A 22077-nucleotide genomic window follows, 5' to 3' on the forward strand; every position below is an offset into this window, starting at 1 on the left:
CTCCCAGATGGAATGGTAGTTTATATGGACGGGTCTAAAACAGGAGTGGGTGCCTATATGGTTAATGATAAGGTTACATCCAAACAATACCATGAAACCTCACCTCAAATTGTGGAATGCTTAGTGGTGTCAGAGGTTCTGGAAATCTTTCCAGGTCCCTTAAATATTGTTTCAGATTCCTTCTATGTGGTTAATGCAGTGAAAGCATTAGAAGTTGCTGGGTTAATTAAGACATCTAGCAGACTTGTAGAAGTTTTTCAAAAGATTCAGCTTACCCTGGCTAAGTGAAGATTCCCTGTCTTTATAACTCATATTAGGGCTCACTCAGGCTTACCGGGACCTATGTCCCATGGAAATGACCTGGCAGATTGAGCCACAAAGTTGATTGCAATTGTCCTTTCGCCAAAATTGGATTTGGCTAAAGCCTTTCATAAAAGGTTTCATGTGACAGCTGAGACACTACGATGTCGATTTAACATCACTAGAAAGAAGGCTAGAGATATCGTGACTCAATGCCAAAACTGCTGTCAATTCCTACCTGTTCCCCATACCGGAATTAACCCTCGGGGAATTAGGCCATTACAGATCTGGCAAATGGATGTTACCCACATCCCATCCTTTGGCAAATTACAATATTTGCATGTCTCCATTGATACCTGTTCTGGAGTTATGTTCACCTGTCCATTGACCAGAGAAAAGGCGGCCCATGTTATTCAACATTGTCTCGAAGCTTGGAGTGCCTGGGGAAAGCCTAAAATCCTTAAAACTGACAATGGACCAGCCTACACTTCTCAAAAGTTTGGACAATTTTGTTGCCAAATGAGGTGACACACCTGACGGGTCTTCCTTACATCCCTCAGGGACAGGGCATCATTGAGCGTGCTCATCGTACCCTTAAAACTTATTTGATAAAACAAAAAGGAGAAGTTGAGGAACCCACAGTGCCATGGGTTATTGTCTCTCTGGCACTTTTTACTCTTAATTTTTTGAATGTGGACAGTCAGGGCAACACGGTGGCTGATCGCCATTGCCTGGAACCAACTAGGCCAAAAGAAATGATAAAATGGAAAGATGTTTTGACTGGTCAATGGAAAGGCCCGGATCCTATTTTAATAAGATCCAGGGGAGCGGTTTGTGTTTTTCCACAGGAAGAAGACAACCCGTTTTGGTTGCCAGTACGCCTGACGAGATGTCTCACAGTTGTGGATGATGATTCCTCAGCAGGTTCCTTTACGAATGCTTTTGGATTCTCCAAGCTTGGGTTCCTAGTATATATAGTGAATTTAGATGGGCTATCCTATCTGCTTTTCCAAAACCTATGCCCTTGCCTTCTTAAAAGGCGCCACTTCTGCTAAACAGAATTTCTCCTATACCTTTAACTATACTGAGTGAATTAATGCCTCACTCCAGTTTGTGTGTATCCTCCATTTCTTTTCATCTTATCCAACCACTCCTTTAATACTTGTACCAATGTAACTTGCTTTATGTCCCAGTGCTGGTCTGCTCTTGTCTATAAGCAGGCCCTAATAGCCAGAATACCACAATGGATCCCTATCTCCGTTCAGACGTCTGGGACCTTGACTTTATTTTGACAGAAGAGAGATTTTGATATAACGGCAGCCATTGTCACAGCTATTATGCTCGGAGCAGACGGTGCTACCATTGGAGCTATTGCCATGTTTCACCAAGGACAAACCACTGAATTTGTCAATATTTGGCAGAAAGAGATAGCCAGGCAATGGATACCCACTCTTCCTCCACAGCAGAATTGAAAGGAGGTATTATGATACTCAATCAGAGATTAGATTTGGTTGAGGAAAGACTGGATATCTTATTTCAGTTGACATAAATTGGCTGTGAAAGGAAATTCGGAGCTTTGTGTATTACCAACATTCAATACGAAAATTTTACAAAAGCAGCCAATCTCTCACGTAAATTGTCCTTATATCTTTCAGGAAATTGGTCTGAAAATTTTGGTAATCTTCTTGAACAACTTCGCAGAGAAATTATTCTTGTCAACTCCACCTGCCTGGATCCCTCCATCATTAAAGGACTTTCTTCTTGAATTTCTTCTGCCTTTTCTTTCTTTAAGGAAAGGGTGGGGATAGGCCTGTTTGGTGCAGCCCTATGTTGTGGATTAGTGTTCATGTTATGGTTGGTCTGCAAGCTCAGAGCCCAACAAAAACATGACAAGGTCGCTATCGCCCAAGCACTCGTAGCCTTGAGCAAGCATCTCCCCATGAAATTTGGCTATCTAGGCTAAGAAAGTAACTGATGACTGAGACCCTCAGTCAATGCACCCCAAGGGTTCAGCCCATTGCACTGGGTCGATGAGAGGTCTAAGTCTAGCCAGCCCTTGCCTGAATAACTGTGGTACCTGAATATTTAGAGGTGTTTGTGAGTGGGTACTTGACAGGGAATGTTCCACGAGTGTGGATAGATTTCCAGAAAGTATGCCTGATTGCACAAAGGTTTGATGCCAAGAAACCTCCTCCCCTGGTGGCGCCCCAGGGTGGAGGCTCCCTTTCCCCGACAAAAGGCATCGAGATGGGTATGGGAAGTATTACTCATTGCACGACGACGACAAGAGAAGAAACCCATTACAATATCTCATTTTGGACAGGGGATCAGGCCTCTGCTTTCCCTCACTGAGTTGGTGCCACGCTTGATAGGTAAAAGGCTGTTCCATCTTAATAAAATAGAAAGGGGGAGATGTAGGGAGCCACAGTGAGTGGTGACAACATTCTCCATTACAAGATGGCGCTGGCATCTGGTGCTCCCACAAGTAAACAACTAAACTGTGCAGGTGCAAGAGGCGAAAGCGTGCCAAGTCACTGCCCATCCCTGGGCATAATATGGGGTGATGAGTGAACAGCCAATCAGAAGTGAACACGCCACTCTAGGGTGCATATAAGCAGTGCCTTTTCTAGGCTTGGGGTCTTCCACTTCAGCTGATACAAGAATAAATTCTCGCTGTAGTAACTACCTGAATACTGCCTCCCGTGTCTCTCTTGTGGGTGAGGGGACTTGGAAGGGGCGCAGAACATCTTGTCTTCTTTCGCTCACTATAATATCACCAAGGTTTATTCAAGCTGTATCTTTCTCCTTTTAAATTTGTGATATCTTATAGTATAGACTCTTAGAGATTTCTTACCCCAAGTGTTGCACATTAAGACTGCTTCTAGTAGGAGAAAGGAGGGACTCCAAAGGGACACAAGAACATTTTGAGGAAGAGACTGATAGGTTAATGATCATGATTGAGGCAATGACTTCATGGGCTGTGATATATGTCAGAATACGTTAGATTGTCCTGGAAGTGGTGTTTCATGTGTGTACCATCTCAACACTTGGAAAGTAGAGGCAGAAGAATCAGGAGTTTAAGGGTAGTCTCAGTTACATAGTGAATTTGAGGTCACCTGGGCTCACTGAAGTCACAATGAGACCTTCTCACTACCTCTTGCAAAAAAAAAAAAAAGAAAAGAAAAAAAGGTGTGTCTGTGAATATAACCATAAATTTTAAGCACAGTTTTCTTATTTTTCTTTTTTTTTACTTTAAATTTCTTTCCCTTCCCAGTCTTCCTTTCTTTTCCTTTCTGCCTTCCCTTCTCATTTTTCCTTGTATTCTTCCCCTCTGTTCCCTCCCTAGGCTCTCACTATGTAGCTTAAGCTGGCTGGAACTTACCAACCTCCTGCCTTACAAGTCCCATGTATTGGGATGTAGATTCGCCCCAGCTTATACAGTTGTTCCTCGAGTAACTTGCTGGTATCTCTGGGAAGATGATATTTGTGTGGGGACCCAGAGTCAGCCATGTTCATTGCAAGCCCCATGGAAGTCATAATGGTAAGAGTGAAGTGGTAGGTGGTGGTTTCAGAGGTCAGTATCCCTGCTGGTTATGAGGCAGAGCATCCAGACCTATGGGGTAGAGCAGACTGCTCACCTCATGGGGTCCAGGGCAAAGTTGGGAGGTGGAGGAAGTGGAGATCAGAGGACAGAGGAGAAGAGAGGGTAAGAGAAAGAACTGTGGAGAAGAGAGGAGGAAAGAAAGATGATTAGAGTCAGAGGGAGAAGAGGCAGAGAGGAAAGAGTAGAAGAAGGGAGAAACCATGAGTAGGGAGAGAGAGGAGGGAGAAAGGAGGAGGTATAGAAAATGAGAGGAGAGAGAGGAAGGAGAGATGAAGGAGTGAGAGTGAGGAGGAAAGGGGGGAGATACAGAGAAAGAAATAGGAAGATAGAGATGAGAGATAGTCTTCACCAGCAACCTGCTCTTTTGTTGCAACATCTGCTGTCTCCACTGCTCACAGCAGCCCGTTAAGCTATGACTCCATCAGTGTGTCAGTTTTTTTGTGAGCCCAGAGCCATCATGATCTATTTTTATATCCAACAGCCTCCCTTGTTTAACACTGATGCAGCAGGGATCAAGCCCTCAACACATACGTTTTTGGGGAGACATTTATAATTCAAGTCACAACGGGAGAAAGTTTCCCACAGATCAGTCTTTTGATCTGCCAATCAAAAGATTCATCACACTCAGTCAGCAATTAAGGGGTGAAAGAAATCAGTAGGGCTAACCCCTGGCCACATGGTGACCACATTGGATGTGGTCTGAGATTTGTAGAGGTGGTAAGAAGTGAGTTGAGTAGAGAAGGTTAAAACATAGTTGACTTGCAGCTGCCTAAGTAATGTGTTTCACTGAAAAGGTTTTATTCTTTTAAATTTCACTTTTATATATATGGGTGTTCTCACATTTATGCATTACCCACAGAGGTCAAGGGAGGGCACCAGATCCAATAGAACTGGATTGACAGAACACGAGCTGCTTTGTGGGTGCTGGGAATTGACCTGGGATCCTCTGCAAGAGGTAGGTGGTGGTCATTGGACCTGGGACCTTTGGAAGTGGTGGGTGGTAGGCATTGGGCCTGGGTCCTTTGTAAGAGGTGGATGGTGGGCATTGAGCCTAGGTTCTTTGTAAGAGGTGGGTGGTGGGCATTGGACTTGTGTCAGGCCTTGGCCATTTAACCTGCATCATCAGTCACGAAACACACGAGAGGGCATGATTGACAAGTCTCCACCTCCAGAGATTAAAATATTAATGAGTTATCTAAAGGCCAGAAGGCATAATTAAGTTATTCCCACCCTTTTTCCCCCTCCATATAAAAAGCCTACCCCCTGACTTTTCGGGGGGAGCATACACCATCTACACCCATTCACCACACCATGAGCAATAAAAGCTTTGGAAAACTGGACTCCACGTGTCTCCTGGGCCTGCTGCTGCCAGGTTCCCAACCTTTGGAACCTTGAACTGCAGCTGCCACACCTTCCTGAGGCAGCTGCTGGCCTGTCCATGTGGCTGCGTGAATGTGGGACCCTCTGCTAGCGGTGTGGGAAGCCTGCCAGGACCCCGCTGCTGGACTGCCATGGGACTCCACCACCAGACCGCTGTGGGACCTCGCCACTGTACTCCCCCCACAAGATTTTTTCCCACAAACGTGGGTCCTTTGGAAGAGGTGGGTGGTAAGCATTGGACTTGGGTCCTTTGGAAGAGGTGGGTGGTGGGCATTGGACCTGGGTCCTTTGGAAGAGGTGGGTGGTTGGCATTGGACCTGGGTCTTTTGGAAGAGGTGGGTGGTGGGCATTTGACCTGGGTCCTTTGGAAGAGGTGGGTGATAGGCATTGGACCTGGGTCATTTGTAAGAGGTGGGTGGTGGGCATTGGGCCTGGAACCTTTGGAAGAGGTGGGTGGTGGGCCTGGGTTCTCTGCAACAGTAGTCAGTGATCTTAATGAGGGAACCTTCTTCAAGCACTTCATTAAAAAACCTTGAAACTCAATATATTGTGATACTAAACAACCTTTTCCACTTCATTTTATGTTTTACATTCTGTTACTTTGTGTGTAATTGTGGGTCTGTATGCCCAAATATGTCACAACACACAAGCTGAAGTCCCAGTATAACTTGAGGTGCTAGTGCTCTCTTTCCATCATGCGAGTCTCAGCAATTGCATTCAGGTCATCAGACTTAGTGGCAAGCTCTTTACTTGCTGAGCAATCTTGACATCCTGTTTTTAATTTTTATTCTTCTGAAGCAAAGTCTGAAATAGCATGGACTGCCCTCACACTGTATTTAACCAATGGTGCTCTTGAACTTCTAATCCATCTGCCTCCACCTCCCAAATGTAGAGACTTCAGTCATGCACAGGGACAGCAGTCATGCACCACCACTCCCAAGAAGTGTTAGGGCTGGAAAGCAGAGCCTCTTGCATGCTGGATAATCACTCTACCAATTGAGCCATAGCCCCTTCATTTTTTATCAAAATATAGGCCAAGCAGCTGACCTGAAACTTTCATTTTTCCTGAGGGAAAAAGATGAGTGTGGAGGAGGAGAAAGGAGATGAGTGTGGAGGAAGAAGAGAAACAGAGATGAGTGGGAGAGGGAAGAAAGAAAGGAAGAGGAAGAAGGGAGATGAGTATGAAGGAAGAATGAAGAAGAGGAGGAGAAAAAGGAGGACAAAGAGAAAGATTAATGTGGAGGGAGAAGGGAGGAAGGAGAGGTGTGGACTCCTAGAAGGCATAAGAGATTTGAGGGGGAAAAGAAATCAAGTAGCTGGGGGCAAAGATTGATCAAGGGTGTGTGGCTGGATTTTTCTTTCACACATATGAAATAACAGCAGGGTTGGTTTTGATGGTAATGTGTGTAGGAAATGAGCTGTGACCTTGCAAAAGAGTTGGTATTTATCAGAGCTGGGGTCAAAGACTGTGCTGGGGACAGCTGGCAAGAGGGTGGAGGTACAGGAACAGCAGGTTCAGGAACATTGTTTCTGAATGGCTTTTGGTGTCTCTGTGAGATGAGTAGGTATGTCTCAGGTTAATGCAAAGAGCCATTGTGTATCTAAGGAGAGATGAGTAACCATAAAGGGTCACTGAGAAGGGCCTGTGGGACACTAGGTACTGCCTTGGAGTTTGTAATTTAGAAAGGCCAGTTGACAAACTCGTATGTTCCACTGTCTTAGTGTAAGCAGGTGAGAGGTACCATCTAAGGATGGGGGAACCAGGAAGATTTGGGAGCACAGAATCTACACAAGTTCACAGAACAAGGAGCTATACCGATTGCTGAAACTCCTTTCTGCTCCCTGCCTTAGGGTTATCTACACTGCTTTGTTTGACTCCATCAAGAACTTGGGCCCCTACTTTGGCTACTACTTCTTTAATGTGCTCCTGGTGATGCTACAGATTCTTCATGTGTACTGGTTCAGCCTCATCCTGTGCATGCTCTTCAGTTTCCTGTGGAAAAGTCAGGTATGGAGGCCTGACAGGGACAGCTCCCAGGACCCCTCCCTGGCCCAGACCTCCTCACTCTTTTCTGAGCTCTGGCCCTATCTCTTTTCACAGATGAACAAGGACATTCGTAGTGATGTGGAAGAATCAGACTCCAGTGGTGACGAGGCAGTTTCTGAAGGTCCCCAGCTGAAGAATGGGATGGCTCAAGGGTCTGGAACAGCCATTACCAATGGCCCGTGAAGCTGGGCAGCAACATTCCTGACCAATGGTCACACCTGGGCCACATAGACAGCCTTGGATTGATGTTGAGGGGTTGCCTCCAGCATTGTGGATATCCGGATGTTGGGCTGGTACCTCTGGGAGACAGGAAGGCCCTACCTAAAGGTAGGAAAAAGACTGATGATCTGTTTCCCATCTGCTCCTCTCACTTTATCCCTTTGAGCAACTTGACAGAACCTGGGGGAACAGTGGACTCTGCATCTGGCCAGAGTGACCCCCAAGCTTGGGGACTGTGGGGAGTCTTGGCTCCAAGGACCAATGAACTTGAACAGCGATGAACTCTCTGCCCCAGAGCTTGAATTCCCTTCACAGCTCTTCCTGTCTATTACTTACTCTGTTGATAGGATTCCTCACTGCCACATCAAGGTTTATGTCCACTCTTGACTGTATATCACCACAGCATGAAGTTACTCCCTGCTCCTCAGTCAGTGCCTTCACTTTGTTCTCCTTCAGAGTAGCCCTCCAGGACATTGGTGTTAGTGGATACAGGCTGACTTTTGGGAAAGAAATTATTAAGCTTAGATACAACCTCTCTGTCTGCGGTCCAAGCCAAAGGGTAGAGCAGAAAACTGTGGATGTCCCTGTAGTCTCTCGCTTAAAGCAATCTGCAGCCCACCTTGCGGGTCTTTATACCCTTTGGGACAGTGGAGACCAAAGATTTGGTGTGAGGTCACTGTCTTCAGGAAAGCTATAGGAAAACATCCTCTGCCAAGATGGAGGCTGGGTGACCAGTGGTACTTAACTCAGAAATCAAAGTCAGAGGATCCATGCATGGTTAGACTGTGCCATTTTGGGGAGTATGCAAGAGGAACCGAGTGTCATGGAAGAAAGAGAAGCAGAGAGTGGGGGAGAAGAGGTCATCTCAGGGGATATCCAAAAATAAAGGCTCTTGGTACAAAGAGCAGATCCTGGCATGCGACTCATGACTGTCACTTAACACCAGAGAGGAAGAAGCCAATAGACTGGAAGAACATATAAGCCTGGAATACAAAGCAGGGCCCAGTCTCAAATGATGGGAGTGGGTGTAAAGAAACAATTACTCCAGAAGAAAAAACTAGACCAACATCTGAGATAGAAACAGCAAAAAAACGGATGGAAAAGGGATGGGGCAAGAATGAGAGTCACCTCTGGGTGCAGAGCAGGGTGGTGAGATGGAATACAGATTCTAGTCTTCTGTAGAAATATGGGAAAAAGGAAGAGAAATGTGGCTTCTGTTGAGAGAACAACACTTTAGGAGAAACAGAAGTGACAAAGGTAGAGAGAATGCATAAAGACTTATGAAAGAGACAGGAAGACAAAGCAACCAATAGGAAAGGAAAAGTTGGGATTGGGAGAAATGAAAAAAAAAAAGAAAGAGAAAAATGCTGTAGATAGTGCATGGGTGAGAAAACTGGGAAATAACAGAAAGGGGTATTTGAGAAGGAAGGCAGAGGGTCACTGACAAGAGAAGAGGCTTCTAGAAGAACTTGAAGGATAGAAACAAGTCTGAAATCACAGTACTCTGGATGCTGAGGCAGGAAGATCATAAGTTTGAGGCCAGACTGGGAAGGAGTACCAACATAGAAAAGCAACAACCACAACCAAAAATGCAGTTGAAATGCATAGAGGTATGATGATACGTGGACTCAATGGATTTTTTTCTGTAAAGAATAAATTATGATATTTGCAGAAAAAATGGATGCAACTGGAAGTCATGTTTGGTAGAATAAAACACACTCAGATAAATACTGAATGTTTTCTTTTATGCAAAACTTAGACTCAAATGATTAATATTTGTGTATATGTGTGTGTGTTTGCATTTGTATGTTTATAGGTCATGAAAATATAGGGGTCACGGGCCAGTCTTGGTGGTGCATACCTTTAATACCAGCACTTGGGTGGCAGAGGCAGGCAGATCTCTGCATTTGAGGCTAGCCTGGTCTACAAAGCAAGTCCAGGACAGGGCTGTTATACAGGGAAACCCTGTCTAGAAAAGGGAGAAAGAAAGAAAGAAAGAAAGAAAGAAAGAAAGAAAGAAAGAAAGAAAGAAAGAAAGAAAGAAAGAGTAAAAAAGAAAGAAAGAAATGAAGAAAAGAAAGATAAAAAGAAAGATAAGAGAGTTGAAGAATGTAATCCATGTGACATGGAAACAGAAAAGAACCAACAAGAAAGGGGGAAGGGCACAGGAAGAGTAATGAGTGAATGAGTGAATGATTCATGTTTATGAAGATGTCACTATGAAACCCATTACTTTTTATGTAAATATAAAAATATAGAACCAAAAAACTTAAAATGCACACTGACCTTGCTAATAATCTCAGTACAGAGTAATTCTGGATTCTTAACATAGTAGTTGTGATGGTTAACCTCCATTGTCAGGTGGATGAAATCTGGAGTCACCTGGGCGATGGGCCTCTAAGGAGTATTTTGATTACGTTAATTGAAGTGAGAAGACTTGCTCACTTGAGTGGCACCATTTCCTGCTAAGAAGAATGTGTATAGCCAAATATGATTGTTATCTGCTATCATAGAGTTGGATCTTGTTTTTCCCCTTAAATATATGAATAGATTTTATTTTCATTTTATAAGAATTATTTTGTTTCTGGGTGGTGGGGGTACATGCCTTTTCCCCCAGTACTTGGGAGGCAGATACAGGTGGATCTCTGTGAGTTTGAGGCCAGCGTGGTCTATAGAGCTAAGTTCAGGACAGCCAGAGATACACAAAGTAACCCTGTTTCAAAACTACTTAGAGTTTGAAGTTTATAAGAACATTGAGAAGTTTCATTGCTCCCTTCACCTGTCATGTGTAAGCCTCTCCCATCATCAGCATCTTTCCATCACAGTGCTTTACGTGGTGCAATCCACACTGACACATCCTCACCCAAAGTCCACACTTCACATTAGTGTTCATAATTTCCTCCTTGTTCTTTTTTATTTAATGCAGGATTTTGTCTGTAGCCCAGCCTACTTTTCAACTTGCCCCCCCCCCAACAGCCTCCAGACTGCTGCGATTGTATGTGTGCACCATTATACCAAACTGGGGTTCATATTTTGTGTCTTACACTTGGTAGGTATTGACAAATATGTAATGACCTCACTGAAATACCATACAGAGTCTTTTCATGCTAGTCCTCCACGTTCTTCTTAGGCACCTCCGTCAAGTGGTGAGATTCCAGCATTCTTCATAGAGTTCCTTTTAGTTTAATCCAGTCAACCAGTTTGCACCTCATCATTGTATTACATGTAGATTATTATTGAGAAATAGCTACCAATTTTTGTCACTTTTGTTGGTTGGATTATTGTTTGTTCTTTATATTGTCCCACATTAAGCATCTGGTTTACTTTGTTGAATGTAATGGGCTCCTTCCAGCTCTCTGTTCAGCTAGTCTGCTCATGAAATCTATTCTTTCTTGTGTGGTCTTGTGATTGAAATTTCTTCTGTTACTTACAGTATTTGTTTAGTGTCTTCTGCAGTGCTGGCTTGGTGGTCAGAAACTCCTTCGGTTGTGTTTATGTTGAAATGTCCTTATTTCTTTTCAAATTCAGAAGACCACTTGACTTGCATACTAGTCTTGCCTGGCAATTATCTGCTTTTGGGACTTAAAATACATCATTTCATGACTTTTTGGTTCAGGGTTGATGATGGTATTCTGATGCTTTGCTTTTGTAGCTGTTTTGTAGCTGTAGGTGTTTTTTTCCTATATAGCAATTTAATTTAATGATTTTTGTGCTTTGTATCCTTGACATCTTGACTATAAGATGTCATGGAGAAGTTCTTCCCTGCTCATGTCTATTTGGGGTTCTGAATGTCACTTGTGTTTGAATGTTGGTTTCTTCTTCTGGGCTTGGGGAATTTTCTGCCTTAATGTTGTTGAATGGATTTCCTGTACCTTTGGTGTTTACTTCACTAGTCTTATGGGTTCTTAGGTCTGGTCTTCCTTGGACATTGTGGTCATGATCATTTGCTTTTTGCTTGTTGGTGTCTATATGTATTATTTCTCATCCCATCTCCATCCTGATATTCTTTCTTCAGCTTTCTTGAGTCCATTGTCCATGCTTCCCACTATGCTTTTCTTGTTTTGTTTTTTTGTTTGTTTGTTTTCAACCCCTTTGTCTCTCCTCTTCTCAGTTTCATTGCTTAAGTTTTCTTTTATGTTGCTGAATTTTTTCATCTCTCTTGCTGCCTTTTTCTTTTATATTGATGACTTTCTCTGTAGGTCCTGCATTAGATTAATTTTCCTATTGAGTAATTCACTTTCATGTCATTGATCAGTTTTTACAAGAAAACTTTGAACTATTCATCTGATATTTTATCTATTTCAGAATGTTGCTTTCCTTTTCAATGTTCCTTGTGTTTTATATTGTAGATTACACATTTTCTTGTTTATATGTTTCTTCTGAATTTTGGAGATGTGGTGGTGAATTTTATCAACAGCTTAGACCATAGGGAAAGTAAGCACTACAAATTCACTGATCTCTTTGCCAACCTCCACAATGTCTGAAACCTCAGAAAGCTTACCTGACACCTTATCTTTTTTCCTTTGTCATTTTTGTTATATTTTGTAGGTTTTTTTTTTAAACACTGCATAAGACAGTATAGAAGTTACTCAAAAAATTAAAACTAGTACCACCATTGAATCTAACCATACCACTCTTGGTGTATAGACCCAGAAGACATCTACAGAGGTATTTGCACATTCATGGTTATTGTACATATATGGTAGCTAAAACAGGAAGAATGCTAGATATTTATCAACAGATGACTAGATAAAGTAAATATGGAATGTATTCACAGTGGTATTTATTTAACCTTAAAATGAATACAGTCATGACTTTTAAGAGAAAAATTATAGATTCGGAAATTGCTAAATTTTGTGACTTAAGCCATGATTATAAGTATAAATGCCATAGGCAAATGACATTAATTCTCTTTCTCTCCCCAATAACATGAAAGTAGAAAGTAGCCAAGAGAGGGAAGAAAGTGAGGGAGCTGGGAAAGAGGAGGGGTAATGAAACATATATATAAAAAAGAAACAATGATTGTTTTAAGAATAAGGAACACGAGGAGACTGCGGGGACGGGGGTATCAGTTTCTGAGGGGATGAATAGGGACAAAATACATGTATGAGAATGTAATAATGTACTAACTTGAAAAAGTAATAAGAATTTATTAAGTCTTACAAGTGTACCTTATTTTGTTCCTGTAACCCTGAATAGAGTTCCTTTGTGGTTTTAACAAAATGATGTAGCACTTAGGAGCAAAGATGCAGACTAGAAGTCCTGCACTGGAGGCCAAAATGGAGAAGACCTCCACAGCCACCATGAGCTTTCCCTTGGTACTGTGGTAGACAGGGAGGAAGGTGACCCAGACACTGCAGAACACCAGCATGCTGAATGTCAGGAACTTGGCTTCATTGAAAGTGTCAGGTAGGTTCCTGGCCAAGAAAGCCACAGTGAAGCTACCCAGGGCTAGAGCCCCCAGATATCCCAGCACACAGTAGAAGGCAGTGACTGAGCCCTTGTTGCACATGATGATAATCTGTTCATGTTCAGAGTGTGTGTCTGTGTCAATGAAGGGAGGAGAGTTTCCCAGCCAGACTCCACACAAGATAATTTGGATCAAGGTGCAGATGGGAACAATGAAGTTAGGTGCCCGTGTTACCAACAACCACCTGATTCTTCTTCCTGGAGCTGTGACCTTGAAGGCCAGAACCACAGTAATAGTTTTGGCCAAGACAGTGGAAACAGCCACAGTGAACACCACTCCAAATGTGGTCTGCTGTAGGATGCAAGTGGCTGTGTTGGGATGGCCAATGAAGAGAAAAGAGCAGAGAAAACAGAAATTAAGGGCTATGAGCAGGATGTAGCTGAGAGTGCGGTTATTTGCCTTCACAATGGGAGTGTTTTTCTGCTTCAGAAAGATGCCAAGAACTAGAGATGACAGTGCAGAGAAGCACAAGGCAATGCAGGACAGACTTATCCCCATGGGATCTTCATAATCCAGGAAGGTCATAGATTTTTGGAGGCAGTGGTCTTTCGCTTTGTTTGCATATTGATGGTCTAGACACTGCATACACTGATCCACATCTGGTGAAAATGAGCAGTTTTGTTATATCATGTTCATTATTCTTTTGTTCATATCCTCTCTTTTTCACCCCCTTATTTAAGTAGGTTAGCCTGATAGCCTTCCTTTGTTACTTCAGACATCAAATGAAAGAGCATTATGCAGGGAATAATGTAACAACTACATTGTGACATGGACAAAGTTATGATTTCCCTAATTCAATTATATGTTGGTTTGAAGATTCTGATGGCATGGGTTTTCCCCTTTCCAAAAACTTAGGAACTTATACTACACAGCTTCAATTTGGTTACAATATTGCCTCCATATGAAGCATTTCCCTGGGCTGGGGACAGACGGTTCACCAGGTAAATTCACTTGTTGCACAAGCCTGATGATGTGAGTTTGGATTCCCATGTAAAAGCTGGATGTAGCAACACAAATGTCTCTAATCCCAGTGCACCCCTATGGTTAGATGAGAGACAGAGACAGAACTTGTCTTGGGAGCTTGTGGGACATCCAGCCTAGCTAAGGCATCTGTGAAGAGACATGGTCTCAAGCAAAATAGAAGGGTGATGACTGACTCCTCAATTCCATATGTGTATTATGGCACATGCATTCCCTCTCTCATGGACTCTTTCACAAACACTCTCTCAAATTAGCAAAATAACAAATTTAGTGTCATTTGCCATATTTGAGCAGTGATGTTTTCAATCTTGGAGTCTTTATATTGTGTGTGTATAAGTGAATATTTGTAGTTGTGCTGGTGCATATGTGTGCATGAATATGTACGCATGCTGTAGTTGTACATGTGGCACCCAGAGGTCAACTTAAGGTACATTCCTCATGAGCCATCTATTTTGCTTTATAATATGTGGTTTCTCTGGAGAGTGCTGATTAGGTTAGTCTGGCTGGCCAGGGAGTACTAAGATTTGTATTTCTGTCCCTCCCAGTAGAGGGATTACAGGCACAGGCCACCACCACACCTGGATTTTTATGTGATTGTTTGTTGGAAGACCCTGCTATTAAGGGTGCAGTCCATGTCTGGAAAAGCTCACCTTTTAGCGCTTACTGCCTGTAACTCCAAAACACCTCTGAGGAAGGTCATGTAGTCTATGGCCATTTTATAGTTTCAACTTCCTCTTTCCTTACAAGAACCTACCTGGCAGGCTCTTGGAATTCTGCTTCATATAAGTGAGACATTCCCACCTTATCAATTAATGTATATCCACCTTTGAAATTCCTACTCATTCCCCCAAGATCTATATATCCCTGTTCACCCCAAGTAAAGTTGACCTGTCTCACTAAAGCTGATTTGAGAAGTCAATCTGTCCATCTGTACTCACATCCTCTCGATCCTGCCTCTTCCCCCCACCTACTCTTTGTTCTTGACAGCCAATTGCCAGCAGCGCTAGGTGAGAAGGTAGGTTCATAATTGTTACAAATTTACCAAAATTCTCATGCTTATGTGTAAGTACCTTACTTACTGAGCCATCTCCACATTGTAATTCTCTCTTCTTTAGCCTATGGCTTGTTAAAAGATAGTAAATTTTAGATTTACAAAAGATTCAGCTGACCTCAACATAGACCACCAAACAAAATGTTAAGGAAGTGAAGATGTCACTTCCCCTCCACTCTAGGGTAAAAAGCCAAAAAGAAAGGGAAACTCCAGAAAACCCCAGTAAACCAAAGTTTTGGATGGGATATGTATATCTTATCCCTCCTCCCAAATCTTAGAAGCCATCATTGAAGAGGACATAGAAAGAGTGTAACAGCAAAACGGTGAAGAGAAATGCTGCAGGACTATCTTTTGGACATGATATGGTAGCTGCACCCATTAACTCATAGCAGATGTGTCTGCCTGAGCAAGGCTTGCATAAGATCAGGACAACTAACATTTTCATATAGGCCAGGGATGGGCTCATGAGCTCCCACTCTAGCTGAGGCTACAGAGGACTTTATGGCTTTGGGGAAAAAAAAAGAAAAGTCAGTTTCCTTCTGGTATGTTCCTTGTAAGTCAAACATTTTCTAGTAGATGTGTGTTTTAGCAGCACTAAATGGACTTAGTGGGTTATAAAATCACAATGACCAAACAAAAAATAAAGGTTAGATAAAATTGAGAGGGGTATATGGAGGATCCATGTATAAAACTACTAGAGAACACATTTTAAAAATATTTTTGAATGCCAGGCCCTAGAAGCAAACTGTTCGAAGATTCTGATGTTCTGAATGAAGTAGATGCTGAGAAGGGACATGGTGCCAGTTGTGTCAAATTACTTATTAAAGTGGGACAAAGAGGGAGTAGATCATAGACAAAATTCACTGAGGGGGCTGAGAAAATGTCTTAGTAAAATGTATGTCATGTAAGTATGAGGACTTGAGTTCAATTCCCAGCACCCATTTAAAAGTACAAGTGCAACTCCAAGCACCTATGATCTTCAGACTGGTTTGGCAGATAGGAAGGTCTCTCAAGCTTACTAGCTAGCTTGTGTAGCAAAATTAGCAGGCTGTAGATTAAGTGAAAGATCTTGTCTCAACAAAGAAGGTCAAGAGTGATATATGCATGTGTGCACATGCACGCACACTCCATCTCCCATAACCCTCTACTACTACCATCAGCACCACCACTGTGCTTGAGAAAGAAGAAAACTTGGTTTTCCTGTTTCTAAAGTCTGTCCCATGTACTAAGAATGCAAGGGCCCACAGAACATTCTAAACATCCACAGGAACTGCCCTGAACTATAATTCAGTATACATCAACATACTCAGGTAGAAGCTGAAGGGTGCCAGTGGGGAGGGAGTTTTTAACCAAAATTATTCAGTTGGAGGCACTGGCAAGATTTTTCAGTTGGGGAAAGCACTGGCTCTGCAAGCCTGAGATCTTGAGTGTTATTCCTAGACCTGCAAAAATGTGAAAGGAGAGAACTGATCTCCCACAGTTGTCTTTGGTTTCTACTTGCACGACATGTGTGTTGTGGTGGTTTGAATAAGAATGCCACCCATGGATCATATATTTGAATACCTAGTCACCAGTGAATGACAGTTACTTGAGAAGGATTACAAGGTGTGGTCTTGTTGGAGGAAGTGTGTCATTGGGGGTATGGTTTGAGGCTTTCAAAAGCCAAAGTCCAGCCCTGTGGTTTTATTCCTGTTGTGTGCAGATACAGATGTAGAATTCTGAGCTATTACTTCTCCACCATGTCTGTGTGTATGCCACCAGGCTTATTACTATGATGATGATGGACTACAACTCTTAAGCTCAGCAAGCCCCAACTAAATGTTTTCTTTTATAGGAGTTGTCATGGTCATTGTGGATCATCACAGTAGTAGAATAATGATGAAGTCAGCAGTTGATAACAGGAGTGAGGTATTGCTGTGTCTGGGCTAACAATGTTTGTTGTAGGAATGTAGAAGAGTTTTGGATTTTGGACCAGAACAGTGGTTGGGTGATTTAAGTGGACTTTAAGGTACCATCCTAGTTGGAGCATGGAAGACAGTGGTGCAGAGAGCAATGTAGACTATGATGGCCTGGCTCAAGAGGCCTCACAAAAGAGGAATATTACTAACTAGCCTAGAAACTGTTCTTGTGATATTTTGGAGAAGAATGTGGCAGTTTTCTGGCTTTGTCCAAAAAAAAAAAAAATCTGTCTGAGGCTAAATTGAAGAAACTTAGATTAATGGCATGGCTAGAGCAGATTTCAAGACAGTCTAGTACTGACTGTTGTATGGTTGTTAGTGGCCACCCTTATGCAGATCTATAATGAAAAGGAGTAATCTGAGCAAGGAAAAAACCAAAATTTATGGTTTGAGGAGGTGATGAACACCAGAAAATATAATGGCACTAAGACCAGTGTTCAAGGAGATAATACATTTAAAGAAAAGCCTGATGCTAAATCAATAAAGGATTTGATGACCTCAGGGAAAGATCTCACCCAGCTAAAGCTTCCAACTTGTGGAAAGAAATTAAGGAAAATCTTAAGAAATGAATGAAACCAGTAACAACAGAAAGCAAATGAAGATGTAGTTGAATGATGGGGCCATGTTCCAGCCCCAGCAATTAGCAGAGTGGTGGCAGTTTCACCCACATAGTTCTGGATTTAGAGTCAAGAATCCATGAAAGGGGCTGTGGAATCTTCTTCCATAGCTAAGGAAATTACCAGGTTTCTTTTATGGGTGTCCCTTAATTGAGGCCCAAAGAGGGCCTGAGTGGAGCTGTGAAGGTGAAGTCTTGATTGTGTTGGAGACACTAAGATATTGGAAATACCACAGTTGTGGGATATCTTCTGAGGAACACTGCTGACCAGCTGTGCGATGAATCCAAGAAAGACAAGTGTGTTGCAGACAACAAAGCTGGAAGGAATTGGAGTACTGAAAAATGCTTTGGCATCAGAAATGGGAATGCAGAATTTGGTTTGCTCTGCTAGTTTTTGGTCTTGCACTGATTCAGTATTTCCTTACTTTGGTCCTTTTCTTCCCTTTTGAAATGGTAATGCATATTTTGTGTCATTTTATGTTGGAGATACGTGATCAGAGTTTTGACTTATATTTAACTGGGAGTTATAATTAAGAGATTGCCTTGAGTTTCAGAATAGACTGAACTTCAGACTTTTAAACAGTGTTGAGACTGTTATAGACTATAGGAACTTTAGCAATTGGACTAACTGCATTTTGAAATAAAATGTCTTCATTCTTATGTGAGGGTCCCAGCAGAGAACGGAATCATTGTTCCAGGAAACATTTCTCAGCTAAATATGTGGAGTTCAGCACTGTGGGGAATTAAAACTCACAGAATGAGATAAAAAGTGGTTCCCTTGAAAACAGGTGAAAAATATTTTTAGATACCTCTTTCAGCCTTAGGTAAGGAGAGTTGCCGATGTTTTAAGCCTGGAGACAAGTGTGAGAATGCTAAGAATGAGGGTAGCATATCATGTTTGTCCTTCTTCCCTCTTCCACCACAGATATTTGAAAATCTGTTACCCTTGACTATATTCAGAGATATCTGGAGAAACACCCGTTAGGGAAATACTTGCCCTGACTTCAGGGTGATGAAAAATCTGAAAACATCCTTTCTCTGTATCATTTCAACCCCCTCACCACTTGTTCTTCCCAGAATTGAAAGAAAGAGAAAGGAATTTTAACTATCACATTTAAATCACTTCAGCCAATCACATTTTGTGTACTGAAACCTGAACTAGATAGCATGTGAATGTGAATGTGAAAGCACCTAGCCATTTCTTGTGTCTTGTACATAGCCTCAGAAGACACAAGGAGCACTGATGAAAGTCCTCTAAGCCCTGGGATAGCAATCAAAGACATCTGTGGGAAGGCAAATTATTTGTTATAAAATTATTTTTAAAACAAGTTCTCATTATGTAGCCCTGGCTGTCATGGAACCTGTTATGTAAACCATGCTGATTGTAAACTCTGAGTTCTGTTTATCTTTGCCTCCTGAATACAGAAGGTGTGTACTACTACACTTTTGCTTAATATTCATTTTTTTTTATTAATAAACAACTTGGGCCAAGGACATGGCTCATTATATAAAGTGTTTGCAGTAAATGTGAAAATCTGAGTTCAGATGCCCTTAATCCTCATAAAAAGAGACTCTTAATTAGAAGTAGAAAAAATTTTCGTACAGCACACACTTACCTGTCTCATTGGAAATTTCATTCTCTGGGCATGGAATGCAGTCAAAACAACAGGCTACTTTTCCTTCTGGGATGGATTTTCTGAATCCAGGACCACAACTTTTACTGCATACAGACTGGGGGGTCTGAAGAAAATCAGATATGTGTAAGTTACAATTCTGATTTTTGCCTATTATTCTAGTAATCATATTGTTCATAAAACTGGATCATTAACAAACATAATTTTTGTATCTATAGATAACTGGATGTTGCTATTGCTTGTACATGACACATCCATTTAATGGTGATGACCTTTAACCTATGACTTGAACATGGTAAAGCCTTTCATTGGAGAGATCTTGGGCTTGGGAAAATGACCCAGTTTAAGAGCATGTAAGAGCATGTAAGAGAGAACTCTTGCAGAGGTGATGAATTTGATTTCCAGAACCCATATTACATGGTTCAAAACTACCTGTAACTCCAGATTCAGGAGATCAGCTAGCCTCTGTTGGCCTCCATGAGCACCTGCACTCAACAGGTGTATATTTGTGTACTCATACAAATAATGAAAAATAAACACAAATATTTTTTAAAGGAAAGGAAGTTGGTGATTGGAGGTTTGTCATTGGGAGGCCTATTGTAACAATGACCTAATTCTACCTCTATTTTTGTACCTAGCTGCCATGAGGTGAGGGGCTTCTACTTCCACAAACACACCCTTGTACATCACCACAAATTCAAAAGTAACAGCTAAATGGGTCTCTGATACAAACCTCTAAATTCATCCTGAAGATATGTTCAATAATGTCAATAATGAAAACCATATCATTTATTTACACATTGGTAATGAACATGCTTTAGTTACATACAGTAGATAAGAAAATTCTCTTTCTTAAATTGGAAATAAAAAATTAAAAAAATTTATTCATGCTTCAGGGAGTTGCTGGGTGTGATGATGATGTGAAACTTGCTTCTGAAAGACTAGAGTCCCAGGAAGGAACAATAGACTCTACTTTTAGCATAGAAAGAAAAAAAAAAAAAGAAATCAGCTTATTGAAATTTTTCTTTCCAAAGGAATGCCCAAGCTGGCACCAAGTTTCACCATCTTGCCTGCATCAGATCAAGGACAAAGGTAGCAGCCATGTCCTCTAGACATGGACATTAGAAAAACAGCAGGTGGAAACATGGTCAACTTGATGTACAGAGAGGCAAGCAGTGGGTGGCTTGATGACTAGAGCATAACCAGATGAGCAGATGGAAGCTGAAAAAAGGCACCAGAGCTTAGAGTTGAGATTTTCCCTGGGCATCCTGTAGACAACTGCTTGAGTAGAATACACCCCTGTCAATGCCTTGGTGAACTACTGTGAGATATTTTATCTACTATTATTCATGCCCCTAAAACTTGTACTCTTTCTCATTCATACTTTACTCTCTCTATTCTCATTTTCCCAATTCCTTCTTCATTTTACTATGTAATTGTGGGTGCTATTGGCTCTAAAAATCTGTGAAACATATTTATTCTACTAAGTACCTTAGTGATGCTATCTCTGAACCATGGCAGGGAAAAAAGAAAAACATACAAGTGTCTTCTAATTCAAGTTCATCTCAATATTTCTGAGAAATCACTGTATTTGTTATTGTCCTTGACTCTTCCCCATGATAAACAGTAATTGATGAAAAGACAGCACATGCTCAAAGATGGGTAGATTTAATATCATGAAAATAAGTATTCTATAAATCTATGTATAGATTCAATGCAATCTCAATTTAAATCCTCATGTTATTCTTCACAGAAAGAGGACTATCCTAAATTTTATATGAAGCCACAAAAGGTCCTAGATAGAAAAAATAACTTGAACAGAAAGAAAAAGTGCTGAAGGGAAAACAATCCAAATTGTAAGATACATCACAGAGCTGAAGTAACAAACCAATAAGGTATTGACACAAAAGCAGACATGTACATCACTGAAACAAATATGAAGATTCAAAATGAGTACATGGAAATTCAGCTACTTAATATTTGACAAAAACTGAAAAACTCAAGCTGAAGAAAAGAAAGCACTTTCAACAAATGGTGCTGGGGAAAATGGTTGTCCATGCTTAAAAGAAGAAAATTAGATCTTTTTCTATCATGGTGCACAAGTCTAACTCCAAATGGATCAAAAGTTTAAACACTGGACCTAAAATAATCAAACTGCTAGAAGAAAATCCATAAACAGTCTCATAATGCCTAATGAAATAAAAGCAGTCATTAAGTTTCTCAACAAAAAGAAAAATATAAAAAGAAAGAAAGAAGAAAGAAAGAAACAAAGAAACAAAGAAGAAAGAAAGAAGAAAGAAAGGAAGGAAGGAAGGAACAAAGAAAGAAAGAAAGAAAGAAAGAAAGAAAGAAAGAAAGGAAGGAAGAAAGAAAGAAAGAAAGAAAAAAGCTCAGGGCTAGATAGTTTTAGTGCAGAATTTTACCAGACTTTCAAAGAAGAGCTAATACCAGTGCTCCTCAAATTTTTCCATAAAATAGAAACAGGATAATACTACGGAAGTCATACTTTTAGGCCACAGTTACCTAAACCACACAGACCCAACAAAGAAAGAGAACTTCAGACTAATTTTGCTTATGAATATCAACATAAAAATAAAGCATAATATTCTAACAAATTGAATCAAAGAACACAAAAAAACCCACCATTCACTGTGCTCAAATAGTCTTCATTCCAAGGATGAATATACAAAAATCCATCAACATATTCCACTGTATAAAGAAACCCAGAGAGGGGAAAAATACATGATCATCTCATTAGATGTTGAGAAAACCTACAACAAAATCCAATACTTCTTCATGTTAAAGGCTTAGAGAGAT

General features: G+C 41.3%; 1 protein-coding gene across 1 annotated transcript in view; it reads right to left on the bottom strand.

Moving 5' to 3' along the window:
- Positions 1 to 12702: 12702 nt before the first annotated feature.
- LOC143438265 (vomeronasal type-2 receptor 116-like) overlaps positions 12703 to 22077 on the bottom strand; it is a 70420-nt gene continuing 61045 nt past the window's right edge. Inside the window, exons 5-6 of the mRNA XM_076923956.1 lie at positions 19243 to 19366; positions 12703 to 13619 (exon numbers count right to left, since the gene is read on the bottom strand). Coding sequence (XP_076780071.1) covers positions 12703 to 13619; positions 19243 to 19366 — 1041 coding nt within the window. The remainder of the gene's footprint in view (positions 13620 to 19242; positions 19367 to 22077) is intronic.

The sequence above is a fragment of the Arvicanthis niloticus genome, chromosome 24 (assembly GCF_011762505.2).
Source record: "Arvicanthis niloticus isolate mArvNil1 chromosome 24, mArvNil1.pat.X, whole genome shotgun sequence".
In the NCBI taxonomy this organism is placed as follows: domain Eukaryota; kingdom Metazoa; phylum Chordata; class Mammalia; order Rodentia; family Muridae; genus Arvicanthis; species Arvicanthis niloticus.